The sequence below is a fragment of the Protopterus annectens genome, chromosome 3.part0 (genome assembly GCF_019279795.1).
Source record: "Protopterus annectens isolate FY-2018-M chromosome 3.part0, PAN1.0, whole genome shotgun sequence".
In the NCBI taxonomy this organism is placed as follows: Eukaryota; Metazoa; Chordata; order Ceratodontiformes; family Protopteridae; genus Protopterus; species Protopterus annectens.
The window spans coordinates 647,255,651-647,269,414 of record NC_056731.1 but is presented as its reverse complement, the minus strand read 5'-3'; the positions used below and the strand labels follow the sequence as shown (position 1 = coordinate 647,269,414).

The following is a 13,764-nucleotide window of genomic DNA, read 5'->3' as shown; positions in this document are numbered from 1 at the left end:
AACTGTCTCTAACTTGCAGTCATCTGCATATTCAAGTCAGCCAGGGCCCTTTGGCATTGACTTTTATTTCACAGAAGTAGATGCAAAACAGGAGGGGTCCCAGCACAGAACCCCTTGGGACTCCACTGGTGACTGGTCTCTTTGTGGAGGTAAGTAACTTCCCCTATTTTGATTTTTCTGTACTATCTCTGACCCAATTTGCAATCCAGCAGGTGGCATAAGTGTTTATTCCCAGTTTATTTAAATTTTCTACTATGCTTGAGAGGGCAATTCTGTCAAAAGCTTTGGCCAGGTTAAGATATGTGGTGTGTACTATTTAGCCTTCATCCATTGCTTTGGTGACCTTTTCAAACCAAGAAAAAGAATTTGAAGGAACTCCCTACATCTAGAATCATCCAGAATGGAAGTAAGCAGCAGTCACTTCTTTACATCAAGGACCTATGCCAGGGGATTTCATTGGGGTTCCAGGTGTTCAGTCTCATACAGATACTTTCTTGGCCATTAGGAAGCAGACTCAGTCTCTGAGGAATCCAAGGTCCTCTAAGGCTTGGCAGATAACAAAGAACCTAAGGGCAGAAGAAGGGGCGTGTGGTGCTCAGGCAATCTGCTGAACTTACCAAGAAGGTTCTGATAAATATATAACTACCCTGTGGACTAGAGTGTAGTGTCCTTTACATGCTTAAAGGCACTTCAGAGCAGGATATTCTGGTTATACACTCATGCAAAGCAATTCCTACTGCCAGAGGGAAGGAGTGCCAAAAACATTATAGGAAAGACCACCAACACAGGTGGGAGAAGAGTAGATTCACTGAAGGAGCAAACACAAATGTTAACAAAACACAAACACTGGCAATCCTAATACTAGTTATACTGACATCTAATATAACGCTATGTAAAGTAGACTGGCACCAAGATGGCTACAGTCAGGGAAAAAAAAGGAATCAAGAAGTATTCCAGTAACACAACAAAAAGGACCAAAAGTACAGGTGCCAATACAAAGGGTGGAGAGAACAGTAGTGGAAAACCTAGTGCTATAACCACTGAAGGCTGTTGTTGAAAAAGACAATGCCTATACAAAAGAAAATGAAGACACCAAATTACTGGAGACAGGACTTGGACTTTTAGGGCCTTCCTACCCTTGAGGTGTCTCAGCTAGTTTGCCCTAACAAAAGGCCAAAAACAATCCTGGCAGTGATGAGAGACTCAAGAACTAATTATATTAGGAAAGTTATCTGATTCCCCTGAAAGATCTCCCATGTTCTTTACAATTATCTTTTCAACAATGCAGTCCAGAAAAGCAGAAAGTTTTACCCGAGGGAAAGAATACAGGTTGCCTAGCTGTGTCCATCAAGGAGCATTGTTTTAAGAACAAATATATTTTTTTAATGTTTCCATAAAATACTAGACAGAAAAAGAAGCAGTAGGCTCTAGCCACTGATGTTCTCTTTGAAGCGCAGAACATTTCTGACAGGATAAAACTCTTAAGGTCTGTCTTTTCCCCTGCTAGCACTGTTGAAATCTTGACAAACTCTGCAGCTACTAATATCATGTAATGTTTTCAAGCAATATAAAAACATTTAATGTCTGTAGTAAGTGGGCAGGATGACCCAACCTCAGGTACATTTTGAACCCAAGGGAGTTGATGCCACAAGCTAAAGAATGCCAAGTCTAGACCAAACTCCACAAGAATTGAGAAAGGAGCAGTTTATCCTATTTAAAAACTTATTTTTCCAGTAACTCCCAACAAAAGTTGTGAGGAAGGAAAGAAAAAGATATCCACACAACTACTGTCAGATTTTTAAACAAAATCACCATCAAATCTTTTCAGTTTTGAAAAAAGGCAGCCTGGCACCATTTCTTCTCACAGAAGCTGGAGTACATAAAAAAAAGAAACGGTGAGAGAGGGACATTGATGCATGATGGGAAGGAGGGTGTCTAGCAGCCTACCTCAAAAATGTTCATTCTTCAACTGTCCTAATGCCTATAGCACAAATTCAAAAGTTATGAAATAGGAATTGTAAAAAGATTTGAGCTTGTCATCACCAAGCATGCTTTTACAAGTGACCCCCCACCAAAGTTTATAAAATGTTTTTAAACAAATGGAATGTCCAAACACTGCAGAGCACAGTGATACTTTTTAAAAACGGAATTAAATACAAATTTAGAATAACAAAAAAAAAAAAGCCATAGCATTTGTGGCTAAAATGCTGCATGGTACAGTACTGCATCTGAGCAACATGTACATATACAGAATGGTACAACAATTACTTCCACTACTATTCAGTAGAGAGCTCAATCGGTGCCTGCAAGAAACCCTTAGCTCAGGAAAAATGTAATGGATATTAATAGAATTTTACAGAAAACACAGAGGTGCATGGAATTTCAGTTTCAAACATATATTAATCAAACTACAAGTCTCATGAATATTATTTACAAAGTAAAAGCAGTCACTCATAATTTCTTTGCTTTTAAATAGATGAAAAATGATGTTTATGGAATTAAAAAGTGTCTCATTATCGAAGGCTGGTTAGGAACATATTCCGGTGTTTTACATGTCAAAGTCGCTGTACAGAGCATTAGAAACACAAAGTGGGAACACGCCATTACATCTTTTCAGCATTCATTTTTCAAACTGTCTGTCCCAGATGATACAAAACAATTCGTATTCAAAATGGGCTGCCATGGACATGAAAATCTTTCAAAAGTTACAGATAAATCAAGGTAGTCAGTAAAGCTACATACCCAAATGGAACAGAAGTATAAGCCACACTGGTAATGCAAAGGCTTTTAAGTAACGACGAGTGCTTGAAGTCCACCTGAATGATACCATCAGTACGTAACCAATAACTAAAGTCCATATCTAAAACAGGAAAACAAGATTACACAATTTATCTTCCAGCTTAAGCAATATCTTGCAAATGTCTCAAATTTTCCAAATCTGAACATTAAATCTGACATTGACACAAATAAGAAGTTATGTACCTACCATAACGTTCCATGTTAGTTGCCTTCTTCTCGCCTTCTTTCTTGCTGGATGGGTTCGGAGCCGATCCTCGGCTCCGACTCGGCCAATACTAAAGCTCGAGAGCTAATTCCACCGGCTCGAGGCTCCCCTATATCCCACAATGCTAGGCGGTAACTACTCAGATCTCGTTTGATAGCTATACCAAGCAATCCTAGTCTCCATAGAATGGAGTAGGGAAACCCACCTCAAACAGTCGGCGTAAAGGAAAGGCAGACCTCAGTAAAGATAGAAGAGGTGGGAGAAGTGTGGGAGTAACAATTTTCGGAAGAAGAAACACAAAAGAATTCCGGTCAGTCTGTCCAGGCTTGGGGGAAGGAGGGAGGGACGCAAGAAAGAAGGCGAGAAGAAGACAACTAACATGGAATGTTATGGTAGGTACATAACTTCTTAATGTTAAGTTGTCAATCTCGCCTTCATTCTTGCTGGATGGGACCGCGTCCCTAGCACCTTATCCTGGGTGGCCTATCGGAACCGACTCTTGAGAACAGTGGAACCAAAATTGGCACGGCTTCTGGAAACCATGTCCAATTTGTAATGTGAAATGAATGTATGAGGAGAAGCCCAGGTGGCTGCTGCACAAATTGAATCTATTGGCAACCTGTCCTGAAAGGCTATGGATGTAGCTAATGCCCTAGTTGAATGAGCTCTAGGTCTTGAGAGTAGTTTTTGATGTCTGATCTCATAGATGAAAGTAATTGTAGACGTGAGCCATCTAGAAAGGGATACTTTAGTGACTGGAAGGCCCAATCTACCTTCTGCATATGACAGAAACAATTGATCAGATTTCCTGAATTGTTTAGTCCCGTCTAAGTAATATCTCAGTTGGCGATGAACATCCAAAAAATGCAGCTTTTGCTCTGACCTATTTGAATAGTTAGGGAAAAAAACGGGGAGATCAATAACTTGGTTTAGGTTAATTTGAGAAGAAATTTTAGGTAAAAAGGATGGATTAGTCCGGAGGGATACCCTGTCTTTGTGAAAAACTAAGTAAGGAGGACAACTGCACAGAGCATGGAGTTCAGATACTCTTCGCTGAAGTTATAGCTACCAGAAAAAGTGTCTTCCAAGAAAGCAACTTCAGAGAACATGAAGCCGCCGGTTCAAAGGGGGGAAGAATTAAAGATGCCAGAACCAAGTTCAAATCCCATTGAGGCGGAGGGTCTTTGATTGGAGGTTTGAGAAGAAATACACCCCTTAAGAAGGCTTTACAGAGTTTGTGAGCCATGATGCTGGATTCTGAGACACCAACATGAAAATTTGATATGGCAGCCAATTGAACTCTAGTGGTTGATGCAGAAGATCCTAAATGAAAGAGTTCTGCTAGAAAGTCTAAAATAGACTGGATAGGTGCAGTAAAGGGATCTATGTTTTTCGATGATGCCCAAAGGGAAAAACGTTTCCACTTGCTAGTATAAATCTTCCGGGTAGAGGATTTATGAGAGGCTATCAAAATATCTCGGACTGACCGAGATATTGAGGGAAGCCTGGCTAAGGTTGGAATCGGAGAAACCACGCTGTGAGGTTTAGAGAAGACAGAGATTGGTGCAGCTGACCCGATTGATGGGTAATCAGATCTGGTACTGGGTCCAGATGCCAAGGCTGCTCCAAAAGGTAACGATGAAGAAAGGGAAACCATATCTGTCGAGACCAGTAAGGGGCAATGAGGATCATTGTCACTCTCAAGGTGATGGCTTTCTGAATTAGTTGAGGTATCAGTGGAAAGGGGAAAGGCATACAGAAGTCCCCGGGCCAATCGTGGACTAGAGCGTCTCTGGTGGGATGGCCTGGTAACGGAAGAGAGTGAAGAAGTCGTGACACTTGCTGTTTTGGGGAGTAGCAAAAAGATCGCAGCAAGGTTGGCCCCATCTTAGGAATACTTCTTCTAGAACTGATTTCTTTAGAGACCACTCGTGTGGCATGAGAATTGCTCTGCTCAATTTGTCTGCAATAACGTTGGATTTCCCGGGAATATGCGTTGCTATCAGAAAACGCTGAGAAGAGATCGCCCATTGCCAAAGTCTGAGTGCTTCTCGACATAAAGGGTATGATCTGGTTCCGCCTTGTTTGTTGATGTACCACACTACGGTCATGTTGTCCATTTGAATTGCAATAGTCCCCTTGGGAAGAGAATCGTGAAAGGCTTGCAACGCTAAAAGCACTGCTCTCATCTCTAAGACATTTATGTGCAAGTGGCACTCGAAGGGTTGCCACGTGCCTTGGACTGTCCTGCCCTGATAATGCCCCCCCACCCGATCAGGGAGGCATCTGTTGTCAACGTGGCAACTGGGGGGGGGGGAGTGAAGGGTCTTCCTTGGAGAGGCTGAGGTGACGTGATCCACCAAGACAGTTGATTCTTGCATACTTGAGTTATCAGTATGGTATGGGACATCGGGAGTCGTTGAAAGGACCATTGAGTAAAAAGCATCCATTGGAGGATCCTCATGTGAAAGCGAGCTAAGGGGAGAAGGGGAATAGCTGCTGCCATGAGTCCTAGTACCTTCAACACCAGTCTGGCTTTGACTTTGACACATTGTAAGAGAAGGGACACTTGGTTCTGGATGTCTAACACCCTCTGCTCTGTGAGTCTGGCTGAAAGGGTCTGTGTATCTAAGGTGGCGCCTATAAAAATAATAGACTGACAAGGCGACAAGGCAGATTTTTCGAAATTTATTGAAATGCCTAGAGCTTGACAAGATTGAATGGTGAAGTCCCTGGATAGGAGAAGCTGATGTCTGGTGGTGGCAGTAAGGAGCCAATCGTCCAGATATGGAAACACCTGGAATCCTTGGCGTCTCAAGTGAGCCGTGACCACTGCAATGCATTTGGTGAACACCCAGGGGGCTGTAGTGAGACCAAAGGGCAGGGCCCTGAATTGGTAGTGACTGGCTCCCAGCCTGAAGCGGAGATATCTCCTGGAGCGTCGGTTCATTTTGATGTGGTAGTACGCGTCCTGAAGATCTATCGAGCACATCCAATTGTCCTGACCCAAGAAGGGTAGAATGGACTGTAGCGTGACCATCCAGAATTTTGTTTTCTTGACAAACTTGTTTAAGTAGCTGAGATCCAGTATGGGTCTCCAGTCCCCTGTTTTTTTTGGTACCAAAAAGAATTTGGAGTAGATTCCGGATCCTTGCTGGTCTGCCGGGACTGATTGGATGACTCTTTTTGATAGCAGCTTCGAAATTTCTAATGCTGCTTGTTCCCTTAGACCGGGTGGAACGTCTGGAAGGAATCTTTTTGGGTGGGTTGGAATGTGAATGAAGGGAATTTTGTAACCCTCAGATATGATCGACTGTACCCATTTGTCTTGAGTTAGGGAAAGCCAGGCTTTTGGGTACAGTGATAACCTTCCCCCGACTGCCTCCGAAGGCGGACAGCCGGGCAGCCCCTCAGGGGTGCTGAAAGGGTTTGTCAGAGAACATTTCTCTGCTACCCTGGTTTTGCGGACCTCCTCTGCCTCTAGGGCGGCGTCTATTATTATTCCCCCCTCTGCCTCTAGAGGGGAATCGGCCTTGTGCGTCAGATGAGACTCCCTGGGATTGTTTGCGGAACCACATCTTTCCTCCCCTTTGACCTTTGGGATAGGGTCTAGAAGGGGTAGAAAAACGGACTCCTACGGCAGAGAGAGTCTTACCTTCCACCTCGCACCTGGTCAATGTATCCTTCACCTGTGGACCAAACAATGATGATCCAAAGGGAGAGTTGGTGAAGGACGCCTTGAAAGGGTCCGCAAAGTTGCATAGCCGCATCCAGGCGTGCCTTCGTAAGGCAACACCTGTGCCTGCGGCTCTACTCGCCCCATCTGGTGCGTATGAGACCAGGCGCATGGAGGAGATAACAATGGAATTTAGGGTTGCCAACTGGGAGTTCATTGTGTCTTTGAACCCCTCAGCTGTAGGATCCTTCATCAGTTCACCCATATCCTTGAGTAAATCTCTTTGGAGAGGAGTGAAGTGGCATAAGTACTTCAGCGACCGCATTGAAAAGGTCGCGGACGAGAACATCCACTTGCCGTACCTGTCCATGGTCCTAGATTCCTTATTAGGAGGATGGACAGGAACCGAAGGATCAGCTAACTCCTTCTTTGTGGCCGCAGCCACCACCATGGCATCAACAGGGACACCTTTGGATAAAAACTCTTTGTCTTTGGGGGCAGTAATAAATTTGGATGGTCTCCTCAGGGTGGGTTCCACTGAGTCAGGAGCCGTCCAAGCCTTCCTTGCCACCACTTCCATAAGGGGGTCAAAGGGAGGGGACACCCAGGAGGTAGAAGGGCGAGAACCAAACGCCTCAAGATACACTGACTCATCCTCCGAAGGATTAAGGGCTGGCCAGTTCCCCCTCTGTTTGAGGATTTCAAGGATGTCCGCAAAGGAGACATCCTCAGAGGGGGATCGAGGGGACCCTTCGGATTCCTCTAAGTCAGTGTCAGAGGTGATAGACTCAGGGGAGTCAATGTGCTTCTTCTTGCACTGCCTCTTCCTAGGGGGATCTCCTGCAGGGTCAGGAGAGACCTTGGAAGAGGAGGAAATTCCCAATGGGGAATCTTGAGGAGTTGGCTCTCTGCGGTGTGGGACAAGGGGGTGAGTAGAAATCACCGCAGGCACTGTAGATGGAGGGGCTGAAGGAGCTAACTGTGGGGCAGAACCTGGTTCTAGCACGCTCCGCATGACCTCGAAGGCACCCCTGTCAGGCAAGGCCCGAGGCCCTCGCTCCGAAGAGACAAGGACCTCTCCCGGCACCGACAGAGACGGCTCCGAAGCCGATGTCGGAGCCGAACTCACCAGCGCCGAAGCTCCGAGAGGGAGAGCGGGGTCGGACAAGGGTCCGATGCCACTTGCCCCCTCTGAGCCGACGAGGGAAGCTCGGCGCCGAGATCCCTCCAAAGAGGAGATCGGGGCAGACGACGGAACCGAAATGGAAGGTATCGGATCCGACGCACCGACAGTCATGGCTCCGACAAGCCTTGGCTCCGAGTCGGAGGAGGAATGTAATGTGGAACGGGAATAGCCACTGACTGGTGAGTCGGGCTATGCAGCATTTGGGCCAGTGCCTCGGACTTAAGAAGTCTACTCACCACCCTCTGCAAATCATGGTCTGATAACCTAGAAGACCAAGAGGAATGGGTTTTGTGACTCCGCTCCGAAAGGAGAGGGGATCCTGGCGCCGAGTGCACGGATCCGATAGAGGGGGACCTGGACCTCTTTCTGGAATGTGGCTCCGATAAGGGTATCGGAGCCGATAAAGACTTATCAGCCTCGGCTCCAGCCGGAGCCGAGGTAACAGTATGAGGTTTAGGAACATCGGCTCCGGCTGGAGCCGATGTCGAAGCCTGCTTCGACTTCTCAGCAGTCGACTCAAGAACAGGAGCCGACTGCTTTGAAGTTTTTGAAGGCTTCCCCGACACAGACTGAGTCGGGGGGCCTTCAGGCTTTAATAAGCCCCGCAAGATCAGCTTGCTCTTGCGTTCCTGCAGGACTCGAGGGCTGAAACCATGGCAAACAGCACATGAGTCCTGCAGGTGCACAGGTCCCAGGCAATACACACAAAAAGTGTGACCGTCTGTCAGAAACATTTTCTGACAGCACGAGTCACACTTCTTGAAGCCTGAGACCTTATCCTTAGACATAGTAAGGTAAGAGAGGCTGACACACACACACAAACCAGACACTCTTTACAGAAAAAATTATTAAATATTACAGTTATACAGAAACACATACACACAAGCCCCTACAACACTAATCTTAAAAGGGACTAGGGTGAGGGAAGGGCCGAAGGCCTAGAACAAGTAGTAAGAGGGGAAGGGTTCGACAGATAGGGGTCGATATAACTAAATATTAGAATTAAACTATAGAAAATATTTTATAACTAAAAAGGGGGTTATTAGTAATACCTAATGGTAAAAATTTGACTAACCTGCCTGAGCCGGTAGAAAAACGCACCTCGTCAGCTATAGCGGCAAACGAGATCTGAGTAGTTACCGCCTAGCATTGTGGGATATAGGGGAGCCTCGAGCCAGTGGAATTAGCTCTCGAGCTTTAGTATTGGCCGAGTCGGAGCCGAGGATCAGCTCCGAACCCATCCAGCAAGAATGAAGGCGAGATTAACAACTTAACATTATTAGTTTACCATCATGGCAAGTGAACACAGATTTAAGTAAAAAATGCTGTCAAATAATCATCAGTTCCTCAAAGTCATAAGTATTTATTTCTTCCTTCCATGAATTAGATGGTAGATGAACATTCAAAGATAAAATTAGCAGAAGGATGTTCAGTAGTGATGGTGACTGTGCTCTACACCTGTTACAACCAAGACCCAAGATTATAGATTACAACGAGCAGCTCACACAACCATATTATCATAATTAAAGCAGGACTCTTGTAGAAGGTTACATATAATGGCCTGGTTTCTAAGCAATTTGGAACAGTGTGGCAAAGAGCTTAATGTAAAGCATCAAAACATCTCATCCAATTGTAAATCTGATCTTCAGAGGTGGCACCTACTTTCACAGAAGGATGACTTACCATGCCCAAAGAAAATATACATATTATTTGTCACAATAAAAACAAACAATGGGCCCGATTCCAAAAGACTTGTTCTCAGGGAAAGTCAGCACTTCCAAATGGTCTGCTCTAACTATAATTTGACCTTGATTTAAGCCATTTATAGATTGGCCTTACAGCACCAAAGGAAATCCCACTAAGAGTAAGCTTCTCAGATGAAGCTCTGATGACCTGGGACTGACTACTGACCCTGGTGTTGAAGGATGTGGCTAGCAGAGGATGGAGTGAACATTTGATGCTGGATCGTCCATCTTGCAATAAGGGAGGTGGTTTGGTCTGCTGCAACCATCAGATGGACACCAGATGAAAACAGATTTTGCTAGGCCATGGCTGAAAAAAGGGCCCTCGCTCACTGCCCACAGAATTTATGTCTGAGATATACATATAAACAGTGAGACAGATGTACAGATTTACATAAATTTGCAGAAAAATATGCACATATATATATATATATATACACACACACGCGCGCGCGCACGTATGTATGTATGTAGATACAGACACAGACATATAAATATACATACATGTATATGCTTATATGGGTACATGTACACATGCACATCTGTAAAACAAATTAAAAGACTGCTATGTGTACTCAGCTCTGCCAAGCAGAGTGCAGTGCTGTAGCCAGAATTCAGCCCAACATGTATGAAGGAAGCCACACACCAATGAGATAGAACTTTAAGTCCCACTTTATCAACACACAAGTCAAATTACAAGAGAAACAAGTAAGGGACCAAAGTCTGTTGACATGACTGGATGACAACCTCTCCATCTGCTGATTCTCACCATCACCAGTGACCAAATGATAATGGGATGGGAGATTAAATGGACTACCATTTAATTTTGGAGACAGGTGGTAGGCGGGGACTGAAAAAAGAAAATGACACAGGAAAAATGTATTGCCTAAGAATCTACACCATCAAAAAGCTCACTTGCCTCATCCATGAGCTTATAAGTTACATGTTAAATACACACATTATAAGAATGTGTGTACTCAAGCTGCTCACTTTGTAAGCAGGAATGACAAAAGAGCATTTTTTGCAGGTGAGAAAGTCCCCCACACCTCCCAACCTTTATTTTTTTTTTCGTTCTGGGGTTGCTGATCTTTGGAGATAGAGCACTTGCTGACAAGTGACATAACACCAACATCACAACTTTTTCTGAGGAGCATTAACCTCAGATCACACAGCACTCAGTAATGAGGGAGTATATAAATCTCTTCAAAATGGAAGTAATAAAAGCTCAAGCAAATGGTGATTCAAACCAGTGCATCAGAGCAACTGTAATTCAAGCTTGAGAGATGGAATGAGTGAAATTAAGCCAAAAAATAGTTTAACCATTTTTATATTTAGCATATTTATCAGGGATTCATGTTAAATTATACTGCGGTGGTACAGCGGTAGCGTTATCTCACAGCAAGAGGTTCTCCCGTTCGATTCTCAGCTGGGCTTGGGAGTGCCTTCTGTGTGGAGTCTACATGTCCTCCCCGCGGTTGGGTAGCGTTCAAAAGAAATGGGCGTGCCTTCGTTGAAGGTTGGGCGTCGAGCTGGCACCTCGGGGTTTCGTAAAAATCTACTGCCAATCATTAGCAGACCGGAGTTCCGCTGTGGTGACCCCTTACCGGGAAAAGGCCGAAAGACAAACAAAACCAGGGATCCATGTTAAAAATGGTGGGAAGTAATACAACCTGATCAAATTTTTTTTTTACTCAGTACAGCAAACTTAACTATCTACTGACATACAAAATACAAAGAAGATATGCTTCTTTATTTTTGTACTTAAGAAATTAAACTGGATGTTGCACTAAGCTCTTCCACAGTATTACACACGTCAATGCCAAGGATACAGCCAATATATTGGCATACAAATGTGGTTCTAACTTTAACCCACCTATCCACATTACAGTCCCACTTCCCTGGAAATGCAGTTTCCCCCAAATCACTTTGGGATGTGTCGTACAATCCCTGTCAAAGGCTAAAAAAGTATACTTCCATGGAACCAGACAAAACACTAGGGTGCATTCACATCAGTGCCAAGTATGCACTACCCAAGCCCCTGCTTCAACTACTCAGCCTCAGTCTGAAGCACAGAGTTTGTCTCTGATGCATGGGGAACAGCCACTACCTCCCCCATGCAAGGATGGTCCCTTTATAAACTCGGGCAATTAAAGACTTATCAAGCTCACTAGCCTTATATGCAAAGCCACAGAATGAATTAAACAGAATTCATTTATGTAGATATAGGCAACATAACTGATATAGACCCCAATCAATTCAAATGTATAAAGGGCAGGTTTTGTCTCCTAAAGCTAGTAAGCATCTTTGAAAAGGTTACAAAGACTATGAAAAAGGATGACTAGGACTTTTAAATGAGTCTACTTAAATATCTTAATGGTAAAACATATTATGGTCTCCATGACTGCTTGCCTAGTGTTGTTCTATGTTCCTTTGACTGGATCAGGCACAGCACTACTTTAGGCAAAATGAAGATATGGATACTACAAACTGTAAAAAGAGCTCGTTAGGCAGGTCCATCTTCATTCCTGACAGGACTTTTCCATGAAATTCCACCCCCTCTCCTTTTCACATAATGCTGTGCTCCTAAGGGCTACACTGCAAGTATCTGAAGTCTGGAAGAGGCAGAAAAACTGCAACATAGATAAACTGTGCACAAATAAATTAAATAAGCACTTGTCATAAAGACATATCTTCATGATCTGTGTCCATCCACTTCAATAGATATGACTACCTGCTACACTCACTACTCAGGTTAGTAACTTTAAGACTTTTAAGCTCCAACATAACCTCTGGTTTCCACAGTGCTCTGCACAATTTTACTTCTCCAGATCCTAAAAATGCACTAGAACAGTGTGCATTATTAATCAGTGATGCCGTTGATACACAAACAATCCTCTCAGAATGCTAAATATCTTTGCAAACATTCCTCCAAAAAACTCTCCAGACCCCTTTCAGCCTAAAATGGGTGGAAACTGGGTATGCTGAAATGGAAGAACATGGATGATTAAGCCAGAAAACTTGTGTTAAGAACTTACAATAGCTACGGATGTTTGAGTATGCTCACTGTTGCAGTAATAACTCTTGGTACTTCTACTGCAGGAAGCCTGAATGCGAGCCCAGCTTCTAGAGCTTAGCATCCCCCACCCCCCCCCACCCCACCCCACATGAGCAGACTCTCTTCCAACTGCACATCAGAACATCAGCTGTATAAAAGGGATGCTCACCTGCACCATCTTTAGTTCTTTCCTGCATTGACAATGAAGTCTTTTAAGGCCTAACTCAGAGGACTGACTGAAGTAATGCCATGATGGAAGTAATCCCCAAGAAGGTAGTTCAAACAGTAAGCTCCCTCAAGCAGTCTCTCCAGGTTCTGAGACAAGCTGAAGTGAGCAAATGCATAAACAAAAAATAGACATAGAGAACAGAAGGAAAGGGCGCTACAGCACCACCTCAGCATAAGGATTCCCACACAAAGGAGAAAAAAGGGGAGGTGGGAGGGAATTGGAAAATCAATAGTGAACATGCAAGAGTCGCACACTTACAGTAACAACAGAAACAGACTGGCAGTTTCCATCTTTATTATTTTGAAGAATAAGGTCTCTCTCCTTTTCCCATAATATTATGTAAGTAAGGACCATTCTCTAGATCTCTACAGGTCCAAGAAAAAGAAACAGAATGATATAGCAGAATGCAAACCAATTCAGACAGAATGCCTTAATCTCATCAGTACAGAGCAGGGAGATGGAGATGGGATATAATAATAATAATTGTGACAAAAGGATGTACTGCCAGCACAGCTAGCTGGAATTTTGCAAATATATTTCCTTTGTGAATATCAAACTAATTTATACAACATGCTGGTGTTACAAATGTATTACAAACTTATGTCATGTGTATATCAAACTGTTTTGTACAGATGTTTGTGTTGAAAATGTATTTGTGAAGTGCTTGTGCTTAAATTGTATCCACAGTGTGCCCTACTGGAAGAGGACAGAAATGTACATGCATTATTGTATATGTTTTGACAGAGGAAACTGGAGGCTTAACCTCAATTCAGCAAACTTTAGAAAAATATCTGAAAATAAATTACTTTATAGGCTAGGCCATAAAGAGGTTTCAATGCAGCTAGAGACACAATCTGTACTAGGGAGATTTC

At 43.7% G+C, this 13,764-nt stretch overlaps 1 protein-coding gene across 1 annotated transcript in view; it reads right to left on the bottom strand.

The window, feature by feature from the left end:
* TMEM245 (transmembrane protein 245) overlaps positions 1 to 13,246 on the bottom strand; it is a 1,232,464-nt gene extending 1,219,218 nt beyond the window's left edge. The window contains exons 1-2 of the mRNA XM_044065650.1: positions 13,151 to 13,246; positions 2,743 to 2,860 (exon numbers count right to left, since the gene is read on the bottom strand). Of these exons, the coding sequence (XP_043921585.1) occupies positions 2,743 to 2,860; positions 13,151 to 13,246 (214 nt within the window). The remainder of the gene's footprint in view (positions 1 to 2,742; positions 2,861 to 13,150) is intronic.
* Positions 13,247 to 13,764: the final 518 nt, after the last annotated feature.